General features: G+C 51.0%; 7 protein-coding genes across 7 annotated transcripts; 4 read left to right on the forward strand and 3 right to left on the reverse strand.

Annotated features, from left to right (window-relative positions):
- Window positions 1–29: 29 nt before the first annotated feature.
- Window positions 30–1,441, forward strand: PV06_02472 (uncharacterized protein). Its single transcript, XM_016403159.1, has 4 exons — window positions 30–317; window positions 401–663; window positions 787–874; window positions 922–1,441. The coding sequence occupies exons 1-4, from the start codon at window positions 249–251 to the stop codon at window positions 1,108–1,110; spliced, it is 609 nt and encodes a 202-aa protein (XP_016267056.1). The 5' UTR covers window positions 30–248; the 3' UTR covers window positions 1,111–1,441.
- Window positions 1,442–1,772: 331 nt separating this feature from the next.
- On the forward strand, window positions 1,773–5,658 carry PV06_02473 (E3 ubiquitin-protein ligase RSP5). The gene is made up of 9 exons (XM_016403160.1): window positions 1,773–2,265; window positions 2,324–2,346; window positions 2,400–2,438; window positions 2,492–2,597; window positions 2,652–2,785; window positions 2,836–4,000; window positions 4,049–4,480; window positions 4,534–4,929; window positions 4,982–5,658. The coding sequence occupies exons 1-9, from the start codon at window positions 2,243–2,245 to the stop codon at window positions 5,079–5,081; spliced, it is 2,418 nt and encodes an 805-aa protein (XP_016267057.1). The 5' UTR covers window positions 1,773–2,242; the 3' UTR covers window positions 5,082–5,658.
- A 21-nt stretch (window positions 5,659–5,679) lies between these two features.
- On the reverse strand, window positions 5,680–8,009 carry PV06_02474 (uncharacterized protein). Its single transcript, XM_016403161.1, has one exon. The coding sequence runs from the start codon at window positions 7,837–7,839 to the stop codon at window positions 5,872–5,874; it is 1,968 nt and encodes a 655-aa protein (XP_016267058.1). The 5' UTR covers window positions 7,840–8,009; the 3' UTR covers window positions 5,680–5,871.
- A 1,412-nt stretch (window positions 8,010–9,421) lies between these two features.
- PV06_02475 (uncharacterized protein) lies at window positions 9,422–11,319 on the reverse strand (the record flags this gene model as incomplete). Its single annotated transcript, XM_016403162.1, has 7 exons — window positions 9,422–9,644; window positions 9,695–10,114; window positions 10,174–10,439; window positions 10,487–10,571; window positions 10,624–10,796; window positions 10,936–11,062; window positions 11,126–11,319. 7 exons carry the CDS (start codon window positions 11,317–11,319, stop codon window positions 9,422–9,424), a joined length of 1,488 nt encoding a protein of 495 aa, XP_016267059.1.
- A 1,605-nt stretch (window positions 11,320–12,924) lies between these two features.
- PV06_02476 (uncharacterized protein) lies at window positions 12,925–15,596 on the reverse strand. The gene has a single exon (XM_016403163.1). The coding sequence runs from the start codon at window positions 15,001–15,003 to the stop codon at window positions 13,213–13,215; it is 1,791 nt and encodes a 596-aa protein (XP_016267060.1). The 5' UTR covers window positions 15,004–15,596; the 3' UTR covers window positions 12,925–13,212.
- A 150-nt stretch (window positions 15,597–15,746) lies between these two features.
- Window positions 15,747–17,319, forward strand: PV06_02477 (fumarylacetoacetase). The gene is made up of 2 exons (XM_016403164.1): window positions 15,747–16,780; window positions 16,863–17,319. The coding sequence occupies exons 1-2, from the start codon at window positions 15,835–15,837 to the stop codon at window positions 17,204–17,206; spliced, it is 1,290 nt and encodes a 429-aa protein (XP_016267061.1). The 5' UTR covers window positions 15,747–15,834; the 3' UTR covers window positions 17,207–17,319.
- Window positions 17,320–17,692: 373 nt separating this feature from the next.
- On the forward strand, window positions 17,693–20,107 carry PV06_02478 (phenylacetate 2-hydroxylase). The gene is made up of 2 exons (XM_016403165.1): window positions 17,693–18,738; window positions 18,816–20,107. The coding sequence occupies exons 1-2, from the start codon at window positions 18,111–18,113 to the stop codon at window positions 19,760–19,762; spliced, it is 1,575 nt and encodes a 524-aa protein (XP_016267062.1). The 5' UTR covers window positions 17,693–18,110; the 3' UTR covers window positions 19,763–20,107.
- The last annotated feature ends 13 nt before the right edge of the window (window positions 20,108–20,120 follow it).

Raw genomic sequence — 20,120 nt, forward strand, 5'->3', positions numbered from 1 at the left:
TGCACCACGTCAACTAAACAACTTCGCGGCCCATCTTAGACCTCGATCATTTCATAGGTGACAACCTCATTTACGTCTCACCATTTTCTTTTTGCCGTTCATCTCGAACTGTCTTCCTCATCTCGCGCTTGCGATCAAACCCCCCACCCGCCTCTCGAAATTTCCTTCTGAGACTGCACAGCTCATCTGCAATCTTGACGCGACTTGCTCTCTCGATCTCCTGCGTATTTCCTCAATCTACACCCAGTATGCCTGACGAATACGATGTCAAGGATGAGCATAGAGAAACTCAAGACGATGGCGGTGAAGAAGAAGAAGTAAGACATGATTCCATTGCGGCGTATGCTGTCCATGACCGCAGCTTCACACAAATAGACTTGGGCTGACCACATACTTCCAGGAAGAGATCGCGGCGATGAAGCGACGAGTTGCCGAGATGGAATCAGAAGCGGCGAAGTTGCGAGAGATGCAGAGCCAACTTGAGTCACAGTCCGAAAGCGGCCCTCGCGAAGATCGAGAAGACGTCGATGCGCGGAGCATCTTCGTAGGCAACGTCGACTACAGCGCTACACCTGAAGAGATCCAGGCACACTTTGCAAGTGGACCGGGAACGATAAACCGGGTGACGATACTGTTGGACAAATTCACCGGTCATCCTAAGGGGTGGGTTTAGAATCCAAGCACTATTCTGCACGAGGCTTGTTAAAGAGCTGGATGCTGTTCGAAAACTTTTGAATCATTTGTTGCTACCTGGCAAGAGCTGGATCGCTAATGGAACTCGCGCAGGTATGCATATGTGGAATTCTCAGAAGCGGCATTGGTGTCGCAGGCATTGGTCTTGAACGAGAGCGTCTTCCGTGGTCGCAACCTCAAGGTGAGCCGATATGAAAGCTACATCATCATTTGCTGACTCGATGCTAGGTCGTGCCAAAACGTACAAACCTGCCTGGTATGGGTCGCGGTCGTGGGAGAGGTGGTGCTCCGCGTGGAGGCGGTCGTGGAGGCTTCGGAGGTCGCGGCGGCTTTGGTGGCGGTGGTGGCTACGGAGGTCCAAGAGGCGGTCCACGAGGTGGTTTCCGAGGTCGTGGGCGAGGCTATGCTCCTTATTGAGGGCAGATGAAACGACACCAACCGGTTGATACCATCTTTCGTGGGCACGCGACAGCAATGGGCTTGATAGATTCGCCGCGCAGGGAGAGCGTTTGAGACAGACATGCCTCGAGACAGTTGTCTCGATGACCAGACAGGCTACGACACTCTTGGGTGACGTTACTGCTTGTTTCGATCACAGGGAAGGCTTCCGATCTTGCCATTAGGATCACAAGAATCTGATGGAACTGGGTGGCATTCAAGGCATTGAAAAAATGGGCGACACAGAACAAAATTATGGCCACTGTGCGAATCTACGACATTAATAATGTTTAGGAAGACACAGTCCCCCATTGATATGTTATCATGTTCGTGCAAAAATTTTGGGCCCGAGTGGTAACGGCCTACTGCGTAGATACCACCCTCAGATACAATCTAGGTGGTGGTTTATCGTAGGTGCGGCAGTTGTCTATACGGGAAGATACTCGTACAGTCCATATTGTCCAAGCGTAAGGGATGATGTAAGAGTCAGCGTAGGAGCCTGTCGATATTCGTACTTAGACGGTATTAGTGTAGAGACTTGTGTTGGAGAGCGGAATGGTTGGAACCAGCCGTAACAATGAGACCAAAAGCCAGTAGTCCGTAGACCCTGCCGCGTATTGCCTCGACCTTGGACAGTGGCCCTCACTAAAACACTATTGGAATTCACATAAGCGAAATCTCTACCATGCACCTTGTTACCTACAACTCATCCATTATCATTACCAACCTGAGGTATTATGCAATCATGACACGAGCCTGAGATGAGATTTTCCCCAAACTGCGACGTACAACCACGAACGGCGATTGTCCTCGACCCCGTACCGTCCCTTCCGCAAACTTCTTAGCGTCTCAGACGGTCGAGCTGCGCCTCGCCCTGCGGCACCTCCATCAAACTGGCTCCTTGCGAATACGACCAGATCGTTTGTCAGAGAACTCTTGTTGTCGTTGGATTGTCTCGAGACTGAGCACAACAAGACCGTTTTTTTGTTGGGAGGTCGATATCCTCATCCAACTGATCGCCTATCGTCGCTCGCTGTAAATCACTTTACCCCGCCGCTGAGCTGCTGCACTCGACATATTCGGGCCACCTGCTGGTGGTCAACACACCACGATGCCTGAAGCAAATCTGCCTGCGTGAGTATTTTCATCAAATATCAGATGTGATTGAATGAGCTGACCATCTTGTGAACAGAGAGCCCAATCTTCGAGTCACGAGTATGCCACGTCCTTTCATCCGCGAATTGTGCCAGACTAACACCACGCTCTAGTCATTGCGGCTGACGGACTGTACAAAAGAGATGTCTTCAGTGAGTTTGGCAGACAACGAAACATGCTACAGGAATACTGAACGAATCTTTAGGATTCCCCGATCCATTCGCGGTCGCGACCATCTCTGGAGAGCAAACGAGGACCACCTCGGTCATTAGAAAGACATTGAATCCCTACTGGAACGAGTCTTTTGACATGTTCGTCACGAATACTCTGTGCAGCATGACGTTCAAAGACTGACTATGTTGCAGGAAAGTTACAGAAGACAGCATCCTTGCCATACAAATATTCGACCAGAAGAAATTTAAGAAGAAGGATCAAGGGTTTCTCGGCGTCATCAACATCCGCATCGGCGATGTCATTGAACTTGATATGGGCGGAGATGGTTTGTTCATCTAGTACTCCTATTGTTGGATCGTATACTAACATCACCAGAAATGCTGACTCGGGATCTTAAGAAGTCTACTGACAATCTCGTCGTCCATGGCAAGTTGATCATAAATTTGTCCACAAATCTGAGCGCGCCAGCCCCCAATCCCCAAGCCAATCGGCCAACACCGAGCAGTGCCTCAAGCATCAACGGTTCAGCGTCGCTTGGCAGCAGCACAAACGTGAACCAAACTCTGCCCGTGCGGTCAAGGAGCCCTGCACCGTCGCGAACTGCGACTTCAGGGTCGGCAGAAGCGAGAGCTTCAGCTACCGCCCTGAATGGAGCTGGACCACAAGCCTCAACCAATGGATCTGGACGGGCGGGAGGTTTCAGTTCATTCGAAGACAGCCAAGGACGCTTACCAGCCGGCTGGGAGCGTCGGGAGGACAATCTGGGCCGAACTTATTACGTGGATCATAACACCAGAACCACCACTTGGACTAGACCATCAAATCACATGAGTGAGACCGAAGTTCGCAATCGTATCGACGCCAACATGCAAGTTGAACGACAACGACACCAAAATCGCATGCTTCCAGAGGATCGCACCGGCGCCAATTCGCCAAATCTGCAGGAGTCCCGCACTGGTTCTCCCTCCCAAAATTCTGTGGCAATGATGGCCACCGGTGCGACAACTGCTGGCACCGGAGAGCTTCCCGCTGGGTGGGAAATGCGACATACTCCAGAAGGTCGTGCTTATTTCGTCGACCACAACACGAGAACCACGACCTGGGTTGATCCCCGGCGACAACAGTATATTCGCATGTATGGCAACAACCCTGCTGGCAACAACACCACCATTCAACAACAGCCAGTATCGCAATTGGGTCCCTTACCTAGTGGCTGGGAAATGCGACTGACCAACACTGCCCGGGTATATTTCGTGGATCATAACACCAAGACAACAACTTGGGATGACCCACGCTTGCCATCCTCTCTGGACCAGGGCGTACCGCAGTACAAGCGAGACTTCAGAAGGAAACTTATCTATTTCCGCTCGCAACCTGCATTACGAATCTTGTCTGGCCAATGCCATATCAAAGTCCGGCGTGGCAATATTTTTGAGGACTCGTATGCTGAAATCATGAGACAAAGCGCTACCGACTTGAAGAAGCGCTTGATGATCAAGTTCGACGGCGAAGACGGTCTAGACTATGGTGGTCTTTCACGGTAAGGATACTCACCCACATTTCAAGATCTTTACTAACAAAAACCTAGCGAATTCTTCTTCTTGCTTTCACACGAGATGTTCAACCCATTTTACTGTCTATTCGAATATTCCGCCCATGACAACTATACCCTTCAAATCAACCCACATTCTGGCATCAACCCCGAGCACCTGAATTACTTCAAGTTCATTGGCCGTGTAGTTGGTCTTGCCATCTTCCACCGGCGATTCTTGGACTCCTTCTTTATCGGCGCTTTCTACAAAATGATGCTGAGAAAGAAAGTCCAAATTCAGGACATGGAAGGTGTGGACGAAGAGTACCACAAAAACTTGACGTGGACCCTGGAGAACGATATCACCGACATCCTTGACCAAACCTTCTCAATTGAAGACGAACAGTTTGGAGAGACTAAGACCATTGACCTGAAACCCGGCGGTCGAGACATTCCTGTTACCAATGAAAACAAGAGAGAATACGTGGAGTAAGTCTCCCTTTTTCGTGCTGAACGTTATAACAAATCCTAACTTTTCATAGGCTTGTGACTGAATGGAAAATCGTGAAGCGAGTCGAGGAACAGTTCAATGCCTTCATCACTGGTTTCAACGAATTGATTCCTGCTGATCTTGTCAACGTGTTTGACGAGCGTGAACTCGAGCTTCTCATTGGCGGTATTGCTGATATCGACGTAGACGACTGGAAGAAACACACCGATTACCGTGGCTACCAGGAGCAAGACGAAGTCATTCAGAACTTCTGGAAAGTGGTTCGAACGTGGGATGCAGAACAGAAGAGTCGTCTCTTGCAATTTGCAACTGGAACAAGCAGAATCCCTGTCAATGGTTTCAAAGATCTCCAGGGTAGTGATGGTCCAAGACGATTTACCATCGAAAAGGCAGGTGAGATCAACGCTCTGCCAAAGAGTCATACCTGGTACGTATCTTCCATCCTCGATCTTTGACGGTTTATTAACATTATAATGTAGCTTCAACCGTCTGGATCTGCCTTCTTACAAGACTTATGACGTTCTCAACTCGAAACTCTCTACAGCCGTCGAAGAGACTCTGGGCTTCGGCCAGGAGTAGGACCAACCAATTGATCTCTTGTACAGATCTACCATGTTACGACAGGTGGCGATTTCGCTTCAGCACCCAGAGTTATGGTTGTATTGGCGGTGATGTGGCGATATACACAAACAGACCGAGGCTGCAGCATCAACATCATGATGAGAGTTAAGCAAGCAAAGAACCCGTAATTGCCGTCCATACGTATGATGAAGATTGCTCTCCAACCTAGGCCGATCGACTATGCAGAAGTTCTTCTTAGAGTCTGGGTCTTTATTTTTGCTGGTGAGATGGACAGTCATGTAGTTGTGGAGAGCGAAACTAGGTTTGTCATTGCACATAATGACGGTGGGATGGAGTTTTGCTGGATTGTATTGGCGACGGCGACAATTCACACAGGAAGAGTCAACAATCGGGTTTGGTACAACAATTGAGAAAGCTCTGACACATGTGTCTTTTCTTTTTGTCACGCAAAGAGACTTATAAAACTTTTGGTCACTGCACAAACTTGGAGGCGTCGATAGTGAGTGTACAGGGAGGGCGTCCTGTCTGCAGAAACCAAGAATTGCAATTTTCACCTTTTTTGTTTCCTCAAAAAATTCGAAGAGTATTCTTTGTTAGACAGACTATCATTGATGCATAAGTACTCTAATTTGCTTTTGATGCCATGTGCGTGATGGTACTCGTACCCAGGCACATGGGAATCTTCAACGCTGTCATGATTCGAGGGGTGACTCTGACAGATAGAAAAATAACGCAGTCTCTCAAGTGCAAGCACTTTTCATATGACCCGGTGTCCCTAACATTATTATCATGGCCATATCCACCCGTTTGGAGAATACGGCGGGGGGTTCTCATCATTGTCACCAGCTTCACCGACGTTGGTGATGGTTCCGGCCGAGTCTGTGGGACCAGAGGCCAAGTCATCATCACCGTCGTTTGGGACCTGGGGGGCCCACGTGTCGGACGTTGATACCGAGGGTGTCCCGTCGGCTGGCGACTGGGGTGTCTGCTGTGACTGTCGTCTTCCTGGTCTAGCTGATGGTGCCGCCGGTGCCGGAACATTCTGTACGTTGGAGCTTTCTCCCGCCTGCAAGAGAGACTGCCGGTCTTGTTGGATCTTTCTCTTCAACGCGGACCACGTGGAAGCTCGCCTACGAGAGGAAGGAGGAGGAGGAGGAGGGTCTGGTAGACGGGTCGTAACACAATCCTCGACGACCGAAGTGGTGGTGGATCTGGTGTTTGTGCGGACGAGACGATGTTCGTTCGAGCCAGACCGGTAGGTGAATGCTGAGGTGGTGGAGTCGAGGTCACTCTCGAGAGTCGGTATCCTTTCGAGGCCCGTGTCATCAGGACCCAAACCCGACAAAGGGCTACCGCCGCCTCCGCCGTCGACAAGACTCTCATCTTCCCGATCGAGAGACGAGCCTCTTCGATACCGCTCGAAGTGGCCTTGGGAGTACCACAGATGCAGCACCTTTCTGTATTCTTTCAGGCTTGCGTCGAAGTCGTGGTCTTCGTGCATCACGTTGCGTGTCTCGGCGTAACTCAGCTTCTGGACCAGGAGGAGCTCGAGGATGTGTGCCTTCAGGGTACACCACTCTTTGACCCGGTCTTCGGACATGGAGGGGACCATGGCCGTGAAGGAAAAGGTGTCGTCCGACTTTTCGGTGTTGGTGAGGGCGAAGCGCAGCCCGCCGTTGTCTGTCTGGTTGAGCACGGAGAGCTGTGATGGTTTGGGGAGTTGTTGGCACCGAAGTCGAATTTTGAGGAGGAACTCTTTGTTGTACCTCCAGTAGCCCCGTTTGGAGTCGTAGACGCTGTCACCACTGGGAGCGGCCGTTTCGCTGAGATACGCCCGGTAGTTGACAGTGTCCAGATGTCTGACGAACTGAGGAAGGTCGGCGTCTGGATCGTCCTTGACGGCTTCGTCGCCTCGCAGTTCTCGACGAGACATCCGCAGCAATTTCTGCCGCCTGCGATTGTACTCTTCGAGGTCGGCCTGGCGGGATGCGGCGTTCCTCGCCCGTGCCTCGATCATCTTCTGGTTCCAGTGGTGCCGGGTAGTTCCTCCAATCTGTCTGGGTAGGGCTTTGTCGCACCAGAGACAAATTCTCCTTCGCTCCTTGTCAGCGTCGAGCTTGCCGCCACATTGCAGACCATGGCAATCCGTGTCCCCGGAGGAAATGGCTTCCCAGTTTTGCAGGTCCTTACAATTGAGGCATAACCAGCCGTCGTCCTTTAGCGTGCAGGTGCAGTAGTCTTTGGTGCTGCCGTCAGGATCGTGCCACTGGGTGTGCTTGGCAACAGGCACAGAAGCATCCAATTCAAAGCGATGGCTTCGACTGATGTTCCCAGACTCCCAACAACCCTTGCATAGGTAACGGATCCGGTTCTGAAACGTGTTCTCGTGGCCTCTGGCGAAAGATGACCGAACGATGCAAGCCGCACAGATGGGTTTCGAGCAATACCGACAAGGCCTTGGGTTCGAACCTTTTGTATGAGCAGGAGACGAACATTCAAACGGGGCTCGAGTCTTGAGACTCTGCCAGTATTTCGTTGCGTGCTGACCGACCCTGAGCTCTTTCCGGACGGCCACGGGTTGTCCCAGATTATGGGTATTTTCAGGTCTCGCGAAGCCGTGGAGGACCGCACGGAGCGTGGCATTGACCCTTGAAAGAGCAATCAGGTCCCCAACAGGAAGCGTCTCGCTCAAGCTGCTGGCAACGGGCCACAATGCCAGAAGTGACTCCAGGCCTGGGGAGGACGTGTCCTGCATTGTTGCGCAAGTCGTACCTGGCGAACGACCTCGACTGGCGGGATGGCACAAAGATATGAAAGGGGCATTATGCTACTCTGGTTTTCTGTTAGTCATGATCGGCACATGAGATCCAGGTCACTGTTCCCCATGGGGCAAAGAAACCAGCCAGGTGGTGAAGGTGGCGCAGGGTGGACTATAAACGTCCGTACGTGCCCGTGTTGGCCCGAAAAGATGACATCTCGATTGCGACGTTGACTATTCGTTATGCGGGAGTGTTTTAGGGCGTACGGGGGTACAAGGCCCAGGTGTCCGTACCTAGAAGTACGAGTACGAGGCCTGGGTGGGCCCGTGGCGAGGCTGAAAAAGCGGCGTGAAGTCGCCCTCCATCGGGATACGCTTTTTTGTCCCTCTCGTATGCGGAGAATGTTCATTTTTATGGCAGCTTCACCAGTCAAGTGTGCCTCTTCTCTTGAGACGTGACAGAACTTGAATGAGTTGATTGTACAGATGAGTCGTTGAATTACGATCCTTTGAGTACAGCAGTCGCCATTGACGCGTCGAGCTTGTGCTCTCCCCCTTGCCCAACAAGCAAATCCTTCTACCTGCGGTTTCTCACCACTACTGCTAGCCTTGTGCCATGTCTCTTCAAACCTACATTGACAGTGAGTTGACACTAGAGACCCTTGATTCACTGCGTCAAAATAACTCTGACAATAAATCTGCAGAGAAAGTTCTTGTCATCACTGTGGATGGGCGCACGCTCGTCGGTATTTTACTGTCCTGCGACCAGGTCACAAATATTGTTTTGAACGATACTGTGGAACGCATCATTCGCCCAGCAGACGATCCGGAGCCGAGTTCTCAGGTCAGCCATGGCCTCTACCTAGTAAGAGGGGACAACATCACTATCGTGGGTCTAGTAGACGAGGAGTTGGACAACAGTATAGACTGGGAAAAAGTGAGAGGGGAAGTTATTGGCACGACAAAACATGTGTGACCTGGTGGGAAATACCTTTGGACTGGAAGATGTGTCCATTTCGGGCTACCTATGGCCCTCGTCAAAGTTTGTCTCACCGAGGACGAAGAATCTGATACCTAAAGGCATACGTGGAAGAGATTTCGTCGCAAGGTGGTTGGCTGTGTGATCAACCCTCACGCTCGGAAAGGAAGCCAAATAGTCTACATGCGCACGACATACCCGCTTGGACTAGGTGATCCATGCTGACGAGGTGCTGGCCAAAGCTTACGATCATTGGATACCTGCCCTCGTCGTTGCAGAGAGTCCGCCCAAGGCGAGAACTATCCAGCAATCGTCTTGAAAGGAGGGATAAGACCTTACTGCGAAACAACAAGGACAAGAATCAAGTCCAGATTTCGATATGATGGTCAAGATTTGACACTGAGTGACCTCAATCAAGTGGATTGTATCTATGCTCCCATCCCTACGGTCGGATGCCATCCTCGACAAATCAAACATTCAATGTTCCTCATTCTCGGCTTCCTCTTCGATCACATGAATCTGCCGTGTTGCAGCATCCTCGAGTTGTTTCCTTGTGTCAGATTTTTCGAATAGCGCTCATCAATAGTCCAAATTCAGACATCAATAAGTGAAACGGAAGGCCGGATGGTCGTCACCAAGATTTCGCTTCTCATCCTCAGGCAAATCATACCTGTCATCCCTTCTACCTTGATCGCGCAAAGCGTTTTCTTTCTTAATGTAGAAGAGAAGTATGATGGCGCTTACAACGCATAGCCAGACCAATGCGAGGCCCAGCCCATAGCCAAGGTGATATTCGGGCGCTTCGCTCGTTATGAACATGTTCCTGCAGAAGGTCAGTCAATGGTACTCTTGTATTCTTTGTCAAGCACCTACGAGGCTATTATACCTCCACAATTACCGAAGCCTACCATCATGGCGCTACTAACACCCCGTTTGTAGTGTCCCGACATGTTGTTACTCACCCAGACAAGGGTGATTGGCTGGGCAATATAACCACCTGAGATGATCAGGTAAAGAGCAAAGTATCGAACGCCGACTGCCACACGATGGATATTCAGCAAGATGATATATCCAATGGTTGCCACAACACAGCCAAAGATGATGAAACTGAATCGGTGATGAAGTTTGTCACTCAGTACGGCTGTAGTAAGAGCGCATACGGTGGCGACAACAAATATGGGAATGGACATGACTTGAGCATGGATCGAAGTCCAGCCCAGTTGTTTCAGGATGGTCGGCGTGAACAAGGCTCCCGAATAACTGGTGGTCACAATACCAATATACATGGCGATGCTATGTTCAAGGTTAGCTTTCCTTTCGCACTTGCTCAGGGGAAGAAGGGGTTCACTAACCCAAGGTATATCTTGATATCGCCAAAGACTCGCTTTGCAGCTGTCTTATTCCAGTGGCTCATCGTGGCGTCCTCAACATCGAGAGCAAGACGGCGGATGAGCAGTTCTCGCTCGTCGCTCTTCAAGAACTTTGCGGTTTCGGGCCAATCTGGAATGATCCAGTACGAGATGACTGCGACGACAAAGGTAAAAATGCCCTCGAGGATGAAGATCCATCGCCAGCCTCCGTATCCAGCGATGCCTGCCATGTGTGCGATGGCGTATGCCTGGTAATTATGAGTATGGAATAACAAAGATGGACGGGTCAACCAACCAGTAAACCCGAGAAAGCTCCAGCAATGATCGAAGCCGAAAAGAAGAGATTGAAACGAAACTGAAGCTCATAACGCTTGTAATACCTGGGGGTATAGCTTAGTCAATGGTTGCCAAACGTCACAGTTGTCCACTTACATCGAGATCAGGTACAGACATCCCGGGAAGAATCCAGCCTCTAAAGCGCCTATTATAACTCGACAGACAACAAGGCCGGCAAATGATTGTGTAACTCCCTGGCATACTGTCACGACACCCCAGAGTGCCATGATGGTACTGATGAATACGGACGGACGCACGTTCTTGAGTACCTAAAGAGAGTCACATTAATATATCTTCCCCCGTTGTTAATTGTGGTCGGCGATTCCGGTCTATCTTGTTGACCCGCCTTTTTTTGGATCAACTCGACGACCACTACCACCATCAGCGCTCAAAAAGGCCGTCACGTACCAGATTGGCAGGCACCTCCAGGAGGATGTAAGGCACGAAGAAGGTAAAGAGGGCGATGTTGTAATCAGATCCATGCATGTTGAGGTCTTTTTCGAGGCCTTGAATGCGGGCATTGCCGATATTGATCCTGGGAGAGATCGGTCAACATTTGGCGAATTTTCCCCAAACGACAAGCAAGAGGAGAGATTACCGATCAATGAAGGCGCAGAGGAAGAGCAAGAAAGTAATGGGGATCAAATTGAGATCGATCTTCCACAAGAGCTTCTTCTCGAGCACGGGGTCAATCTCCAGATCAGCTCCTTTCAGACTGATGATGGTATTGCTTTCGACTTTCTCGACGGGAACATCTTCAATCTCGGATTGATTACGGACCTTGTCCGCCATTGTTGCCGGCAGGGTTGGTTTGAGGGGAGCAAGGTGAGGAAAGACTGTAGAATGCCCTTGTGGTTACCCAGAAAGATGTCGGCCGGATACTGCGACACGCGAGAAGTCTGGGAGGTTGGGCAGGCGATTGGGGTTGTCGCTTGCTATGGCCGGACCACTAGTTATATATCTCGAGCATTATCTATATCCAGTCGCCGATCCTGAACGTGGACCAGTCGCTGAGGAGGACAGCAGCCGAGGACGATTACCGTGAACGAATGCAGTTATCATTCCGTCCTGGGGGCGGCCAATGGACTCTGATGATGGTGTCTGGGGGTATACACTAGGGTCTTGGTAATGCGATCGAAGACCCTGCGCTACCCTTTCCCACGTTCGGAGAGCTTGGCTCGGTAGGATTGCTTGACGTTTCTTCTAGTGCTGAGAAGCACCTTCAGAGACGAGTACAAGGACGTGGAATGCGGGTTGTGGGTAGTAACCGGCCTGTTTGCCGATCCAGGGGATGAGACAAGCAACTCTTTTGTGCTACTCACAACAAGAGCTTAATCAAAATATACTGGGCGGCGGCAAATCATCATCATCAGCAGGTCATGGTTGCAGCTGGTTCAAAGAAAACAAACCACTGGGTATCCGAAGGAGGATTAGGGGGGCGTCGATCCGGGCTCTCTCGCGGGGCTCCCGCAGAACAACTCCGCACGATTTCCGTTGTCAGGAAAGCAGTGGCTGATTGTTTTTTTGACGGGCGAATAGCCTGAAGAACATTGGCATATCCGAGGTGTGAAGACAAGAGTTGATTGGGGGAGAGGGAGAGGTGTTGTGTGTGGTGGGCAATCTACTGTACAGTACTCGTAGTATCCGTACGATACTCCGTAAATGAAAAGAGGAGACCAGAGAGCGGAATTAAGTACGACAGAGGAGTAAGGATGAACGGAACTAGACACCGCTCTGTTGTTCAACCTCCCCTATGTACTATACCCCTTGCAAGTACCAGTACTGTAAAGGTGGGAAGTAGGTGACGGCAGCCACGATTTCTCTCGACACTATGCATACCTTCAACATCCTATTCATCTAACACAAAGATCTACGCATGCTGTACTGTACTGAACAGCGAAAGGTACAAGTATCATGGGGTTATACATTTATCGCCGGACGGACAAGGGTCCGAACAAGATTCACGGGTATCTTCCGTTCGCTGATTAGGTAGGTAGATACCTGAGATTGTGGCTACCAGAGGAGGGAAGGGTTCGCCCATCAGGTAGCCCTCGGATAATGCCCGTTCTCGTTGATAACATACATACGACTTGGATGTGAAGTTGCTGGTAGATGTTTGTTTAAAAGGTGTTATTCCGTAAGTGAGGTCTCGTACTCCTCATGCAGGTGCCCGAAACTCCTGCAGGCCAAACTGGAAAATATAGGATTGGAATGGGAAATTTCACGAGTCGTAACCTTACCTTGGTGGTGTTGGTAATCGAGCCGAGAGCGAGAGGGTTCCAGGGAACAAATGTCAAGTATCCTTGTTGAGGGAGAAATGGAAACGATATCGTCGTGTGTAGGATCGAAACAGGACAGGGTTTTCGATGCCATGCCCGTGATGGTAGGAACAATGTCTGGAAGCAATCGTGCTCCGTGGGCCCAAATAAAAAGGGCGTCATCTAAATTCTATCTATCTCAGGAAATGTTGTAAGGTCTACTTTGCAAGAGCTCAACTCCCGTATGGCATACTCGATGGCATTCTGTACATCCGGTGGTCCCACAAGTCGTAAACAAGGTCGGAGAAAGGATACCTAGTCTTCTGACTCCTCCCCAAACCCACATCAACAAACTCTTTCGTGACCGGAGATGTTCTATGCTTAGAGAAACCAACAAGGCTTGAACTGTTCGTCTCGCGGGATTCTTCTATGCAGCGCATTTCGCCAACAAACCCTCCCAAGGCTTCAACGGAATCTTGCCATTTTGCGGCTTCTCAGGTTTGCCTTTTGTATAGGTACTGCAAGCGTAAAAGTCGACCTTGAGGGATTCAGGCAAGGTCCATTCCACATCCTTGCCCGAAAAGTTCAACACGACCAACCACTTCTCGCCGGCCTGGCTTGTGCGGACGTACGCGAGAATATTTGGGTCTTCGGGCGAGAGTTCCTGGTAGTCACCGTAGACAAAGACGTCGGCGTGCTCTTTGCGGTCGTGAATCCCTCGCTGCCAAAACTGCCATGTCGACAATTCCTTGTCGTCCGAGGCCTTGATCTGGTCCTCGGCGTTGATGCCGGACTTGAAGTCGTCCATGACGCGCATCCACGGCTTGACGTCGGCTCGACAGAACCCGGCATTGGCCTGGCTACCGGACCACTGCATCGGCGTGCGCGCGTGATCCCGCGCCTTCATCTGGATGATCTTCCGGCCGTGCTCGAGCTTCTCCGGGTCGTCCTTGTAGAGCTTCTTGCACTTTTTCCAGTAATTGATGGTCTCGATGTCCTTGTACTCTTCGTCAATGTCCCATTCGGTGGGGGCGTTGCGGATCCCAATTTCCTCGCCTTGGTAGACGAACAGCGTGCCGCCGAGCGTGGTCTGCATCAGCGCGAGGAGCTTGGCACTCTTGTCGCGGAAGGCGTCGCTGTCGTCGGCGTACCGGCTGATGCTGCGCGGGTTGTCATGGTTCTCGATAAACACGGAGTTCCACCCATCGCGCTCGATCATGCACCGCTGCCACCGCGTGATGATGGACTTCATCTCCTTGACGTCCCAGGGTTTCAGGGCCATGCGGACGTTGGGCTTGTCGATGTCAACAACGTCAAAGATGAAGATCATGTTCAGTTCGCCGGCGTCGGCACCCACGGTGCGTAAGATTTCGCTTTCGTCCGACACGCCGGGCATTTCGCCCACGGTGATGGTGTCGTACTTGGACAAGACTTCGCGGTGCATCTCTTGGAGGTAGTCGTGCAGTTTGGGGCCGTTCACAAAGAATTGTGTTCCCGGTTGGTACTGGTGGCTGGCCGGGTCGAGGACGATGGGGGCGTCTGGGTACGTCGGGACTTTGGAGATCATGTTGATTACGTCCATTCGAAATCCGGACACGCCTCGGTCGAGCCAGAAGCGCATCACGTCCCATACCGCTTCGCGCACCTCAGGGTTTTCCCAGTTGAGGTCGGGTTGCTCGGGCGTGAAGACGGAAAGGTAGTATTCTTTCGTCTCGGTGTCGTATGTCCATGCCGAGTTGGCCTCTCCCAAAATTTGAGCCCAGTTGTTCGGTGGCTCGGGCACGCCTGCTTCGCTCACGGACTTGGGCGGCTTCCAGATATACCAGTCTCGTTTCGAGTTGGTCTTGGACGACCTGCTTTCCAAGAACCACTCGTGCATGTTTGAGGTGTGGTTCACCACGAGATCCATCATGAGCTTCATGTCGCGCTTCTTGAGCTCCGAAATGAGATTGTCTACATCCTCGACGGAGCCGTAGATGGGATCGATGACTTTGTAGTCTGCAATGTCGTAGCCCATGTCCGCCTGCGGTGACTTGTAGATGGGAGATGTCCAAACCACGTCAATGCCTAATTGTTTGAGGTAGTCGACTCTGGAAGTAATGCCTTTGACGTCGCCCCAGCCATCACCGTTGGTATCTTGAAACGATGATGGGTAGATCTGATAAACCACCGATTCCTTCCACCATTTTCGGGTGGCGTAGCTGGACGACTTTGCCATTGTTTTTTGAATCTATCACACAATCGCTGAAGAGAAGAACAAAACGAAAAGTAGAAATAGAAATAGATGTGAAATGTCAGTGTAGACACTGCTTCACTCTTCAAAGACTTGGAATTTTTCTATGGAGAGGATTTGGGTCATCATGCAGTGTTCGCACTCTGGTTGTAGCGAGAGATTCGCCGCCCTGACGATCGTGGCTGGATGCGGAAGTGCTGTCATTGATTCATATTTCTGGAGTTTCTCCATCATCTCCATATTCTCGTCTTCTTTTTTTGTTCTCGTTGGCGACGACGATATTTTTGACATTCGACGAGTGTATCTAGCGTGCATTGGACGGGAACGGTCTGGTCGCTCGACAGCTGCGTGGCCCAGGTATGAATCAGATGGGTCAGAGTCGTTCGTAAAATCTCGCGAGTATTCGTAGGAACTCTGAAGGTGTCAAATTACGGGGTTCTTTAGGGGCTTGTTGCCCAGGTTGACGCCCGAATGTCGGTTCCGGAGTCGACGTCGTCTTCGGTCCGCATGGCAGGCACAATGAGACATGTTGAGATAACCTGATATGATCTGGAAATACTATCTTCAAGATATTAAAGTATCAAGGTACAGTACAGGGTTCAGTTGCAGTTGTGGGTGCGGAGTCGCTTTAATGTTGTTCCGTTCACCAACCACGGAATTGCTCCGACGCTTCTTGACGCCATGTCCATGACCACTTTCGACGACACTTACCGTAGTTGTACTTCGTAGAGAAATCTAGGTAGGTATATATTCTCAGACGACATTGAACTCGAGATCAAAAGGCACACGAAAAGAGATAACCCAATATCAGTTACAATGGCAGCCATCAAGTCCTGGTTTCCGATCCCAAAGAGTAGCCACTTCTCTCTTGCCAACCTCCCCTTTGGCATCATCTCGACAGCCTCGAAATCAACACCAAGACCAGCAGTTGCAATTGGCGATCACTGTCTAGACCTCCAGGAATTCTCAGCATCAGGCGCTTTCTCGTCATTGGGAATTGACGTATCAGTATTCTCCAAGCCAACCCTGAATGAGTTTGCAGCGTTGGGCCGGCCGATTCATCGCTCGGTTAGGAAATATCTCCAGGATGTCTTTGCTGAGAGTACCTCGAATTCGCAAACATTGCGAGACAATAAGACATTGCAAGCTAAATGCCTAATTCCACGCAGCGAAGTCACGATGCACGTGCCAATGCATATCGGAGACTATACCGATTTTTACGCTGGAAAGAACCATGCCTTCAACGTTGGCTGTCTTTTCAGAGGACCAGACAACGCCCTGCAACCAAATTACACACACTTGCCCGTGGGTTATCATGGCCGCGCATCGTCAATTGTTGTTTCGGGGACTCCCATCACGAGGCCAAATGGGCAGATCTTGGAAAATCCTGCTGCCACCCCTAAAGTTCCAACCTTCAGCCCGTGTAAGCGGCTTGATATCGAGTTGGAGCTGGGGGCTTTTCTGTGCAAAGGAAACAAGATGGGCACGAACGTTCCCATCTCGGAAGCAGCAGATTACATCTTTGGCTTCGTTCTCCTCAATGACTGGTCGGCGCGTGACATCCAGGCGTGGGAATACGTTCCCCTTGGGCCTTTCCTGTCCAAGAGCTTTGGCTCCACCATAAGCCCGTGGATTGTTCTGACGGACGCTCTGGAACCCTTCAGATGTACTGGCATTCCAAACGACACGCAGTTGCTACCATATCTACAAGAGAAGGAGAAGAAGAACGTCTATGACATCAAGTTACAGGTCGATATCACACGTGAGTCTACTAAGCCTAAATGAAGCTGTTTTATCGAGAGCCAAGAAAAGAGTGAAATGTGCTGACTGTTGTGTTCTGATAGCCGATGGCGGTGAGACAACGACCATCTTGAACTCGAATGGACGACACTTGCTGTTCTCCTTTGCGCAAATGCTCGCTCACCATTCTATTGGAGGCTGTCCTATGGCTGTCGGAGATATGTTTGGCTCTGGTACGATCAGTGGAAACGAACCTGGCACCGAAGGGAGCATGTTGGAAATAAGCAAAGGCGGAAAGGAAACCATTGCACTCAAGGGTGGAGTGGAGCGGAAGTTCTTGCAAGATGGTGATACTATCACTATGTACGGTGTGTGCGGCTCCGAGGAGACTGGGCTGGTGGGCTTCGGGGAGTGCACAGGCAAGATCTTACCTGCTCCCAAGATTTGAGCGCAGGACTGTGATGTGTAGGTGATCTCGTAATGACGGTAGCCACTAGAATAAACTGAGATCGGCACATATTCGGTGTTTGTCCGAGTGCTTGATATGAAATTACATCTATGGATCTTGAGTTTTTCCCGCCATCTCTAGACTCCTGTATGCTGGTTACAGAGGTTCCGAGGCGAAGGATGAGGAGAATCTAGTAGGCGTCAATTCCGCGACTGAATGGCCGTGGAGGACCTGCGGGGCGTTCCAATCAGGGGCACGCTGATTTTTGATTTCAACGCCGCTTGGGGGGGGGATCCCCAAGATTCCTATAGGCTTCAGCAGTCGCCTTCTCTAGAGGGTCTCTAGGTGCCATATTATTGCTGGTCATTGCCAGATTTTCCCCACGTTCGCGCCTAGCAAAGCCCATTGTAACTCTGTAACTGGCCCAAAACAATGACCTCTACGCATTCTTACCTCACGGCACATTTCCGCACTCTCAAAACAGCCCTTGTTCTTCTCCGCCCTTGACCCCTCCTGAAAATGACCATGACGGAGTCAAGGGTGCCAGGTCAGACGAGTGAGCCATCGCCGACGATAAGCGCTAACAACAATGACACGAAGTGGAATGGGTGAGAAGGCCATGTGCCCGAGGTTGGACGTGATATATACGACAACCGTGTGCTACGCTTCTACTTAGCAGAGTGAATCAAAGATAACGGTAAGGAGTATAATTAAGCCACTACCCATTGTCCTGTGCAGTAGCACTCCTCTTCCTCAGAAGACAACCATTGCAACTGATGTATGGTTGATCTAAGTCGACCTGGTTATAACGGAAACCCAAAGGCCACATACTGAACACCATCGGACATCGACTCGAACTCATCCAGAGGGTAAAAATCCCAAAACATAACACAATCAATCGACAATGCTCGAGGCACTATCGCCCACGACGCTCTCGTTTCTCTTCCTCGCCCTAGGCTACTTCTTGATACGGTACCTGAACTCGACCGATCAGCCAAAGATCAAGGGCCTCCCTGAGATCCCCGGGGTCCCGCTCTTTGGCAACCTACTACAACTTGGTCAAGACCATGCTCGAGTGACTGCCGCCTGGGCAAAGAAGTATGGCTGGCCGGTCTTCCAGACTCGATTGGGCAACCGTCGTATCATCTGGGCCAACAGTTTCGAATCTGTCAAACACTTCTGGATCACCAACCAGTCGGCCCTGATATCACGTCCGACCCTGTACACGTTCCACAGTGTCGTTTCCAGCAGTCAAGGCTTCACCATCGGCACTTCGCCCTGGGATGATTCGTGTAAGAGACGTCGCAAGGTGGCGGCTACAGCACTGAACAAGCCAGCCGTACAGAGCTACATGCCTTTCATCGACCTCGAGAGCTGTGTGGCCATCAAAGACATGTACAAGGACAGCAACAATGGGACGATCGACTTGGACCCACGAAAGTATTTCCACCGCTTTGCCCTGAACACCAGCTTGACCTTGAACTATGGCATTCGAATTGACGGAGGCATCGACCAGGAACTCTTGAGAGAAGGTAAGAGAAATGAATCCACCGATCCAGTTTCTCCAATATCCCATGGACCCTGTACGAAGCTAACCACCATTGAACAGTCGTGCACGTTGAACGCGTCGTGTCCAACTTCCGAAGCACCTCCAACAACTGGCAAGACTACATCCCTTTGCTTCGCCTGCCATTCATTTCTCGACAGAACAAGTCGGCCGCCGAGTACCGGACCCGTCGCGACAAGTACCTCACCACCTTCTTGGACATGCTCAAGGACCGGATCGCCAAGGGAACAGACCGACCTTGCATCACGGGAAACATCATCAAGGATCCCGAGGAAACCCTCAACGACGCCGAACTCAAGTCGATCTGTCTGACCATGGTCTCAGCGGGCATTGACACCGTGCCGGGCAATATGATCATGGGCCTGGGCTACCTCGCGTCACCGGAGGGCCAGCACATCCAGAAAAAGGCGTACGAGGAGATCATGAAGGTCTACCCGACCGACGGCGAGGCGTGGGAAAAGTGTCTCATCGAGGAAAAAGTGCCGTACGTCACGGCCCTGACCAAGGAGATCCTCCGCTTCTGGACCGTGATCCCTGTGTGCCTGCCGCGCACGAGCATCAAGGACATCAAGTACAATGACACCGTCATCCCGGCCGGGTCGGTGTTTTACATGAACGCCTGGGCGGCAGACTACGACGACACACACTTCAAGGACCCCGCTAGGTTCATCCCGGAGCGCTACCTGGACGACCAAGAAGGCAGCGGCACGCCACACTACGGCTACGGGGCCGGCAGCCGCATGTGCGTCGGTTCCCACCTGGCCAACCGGGAGATCTACACGGCGTTCTTGCGCATGATTGTCGCGTTTGAGTTTGTGCCGGCCAAGGACCAAAAAGACTGGCCTGTCCTGGACGCCCTGGAGTGCAATTCCATCCCGACCGCGCTGACCACGGAGCCAAAGCCGTTCAAGGTGGGTTTCAAGATTCGAAACAAGGCGGCTTTGGACAGGTGGATTCGTGACAGTGAGCAGAGAACGAAGGATTTGTGATGGGGGCTGCTGAACAAAAAAGGGGTTGGGGGGTAGGAGGCTTGAAGAAGGGAGTGAGAAAGGGAAAAGACAGGTATTTTACACGAACTGCATGTTTTGTCCGAAATTCGAATCCAAAGTGCTTTGATTAGCGTGATTCTTCTATCAAAAACTGATGGAATTTTATTCTGTCATGTATGGAGTACCTACAAGTGGCCATCGAATGCGCCTCGCCTCTCTACGGACTCATCAGGCGTTCTGAATGGATCATAGTAGCCTGAAGCATTTTTGTCATGGCCGGTTCCGTTGAAAAGTTGCATCGTTCCTTCACTTTGTTCACTTTTCGAGTGGATGTTCCGGACAAACACCCTCGACTTCG

This window comes from Exophiala oligosperma (assembly GCF_000835515.1).
Source record: "Exophiala oligosperma strain CBS 72588 unplaced genomic scaffold supercont1.2, whole genome shotgun sequence".
In the NCBI taxonomy this organism is placed as follows: domain Eukaryota; kingdom Fungi; phylum Ascomycota; class Eurotiomycetes; order Chaetothyriales; family Herpotrichiellaceae; genus Exophiala; species Exophiala oligosperma.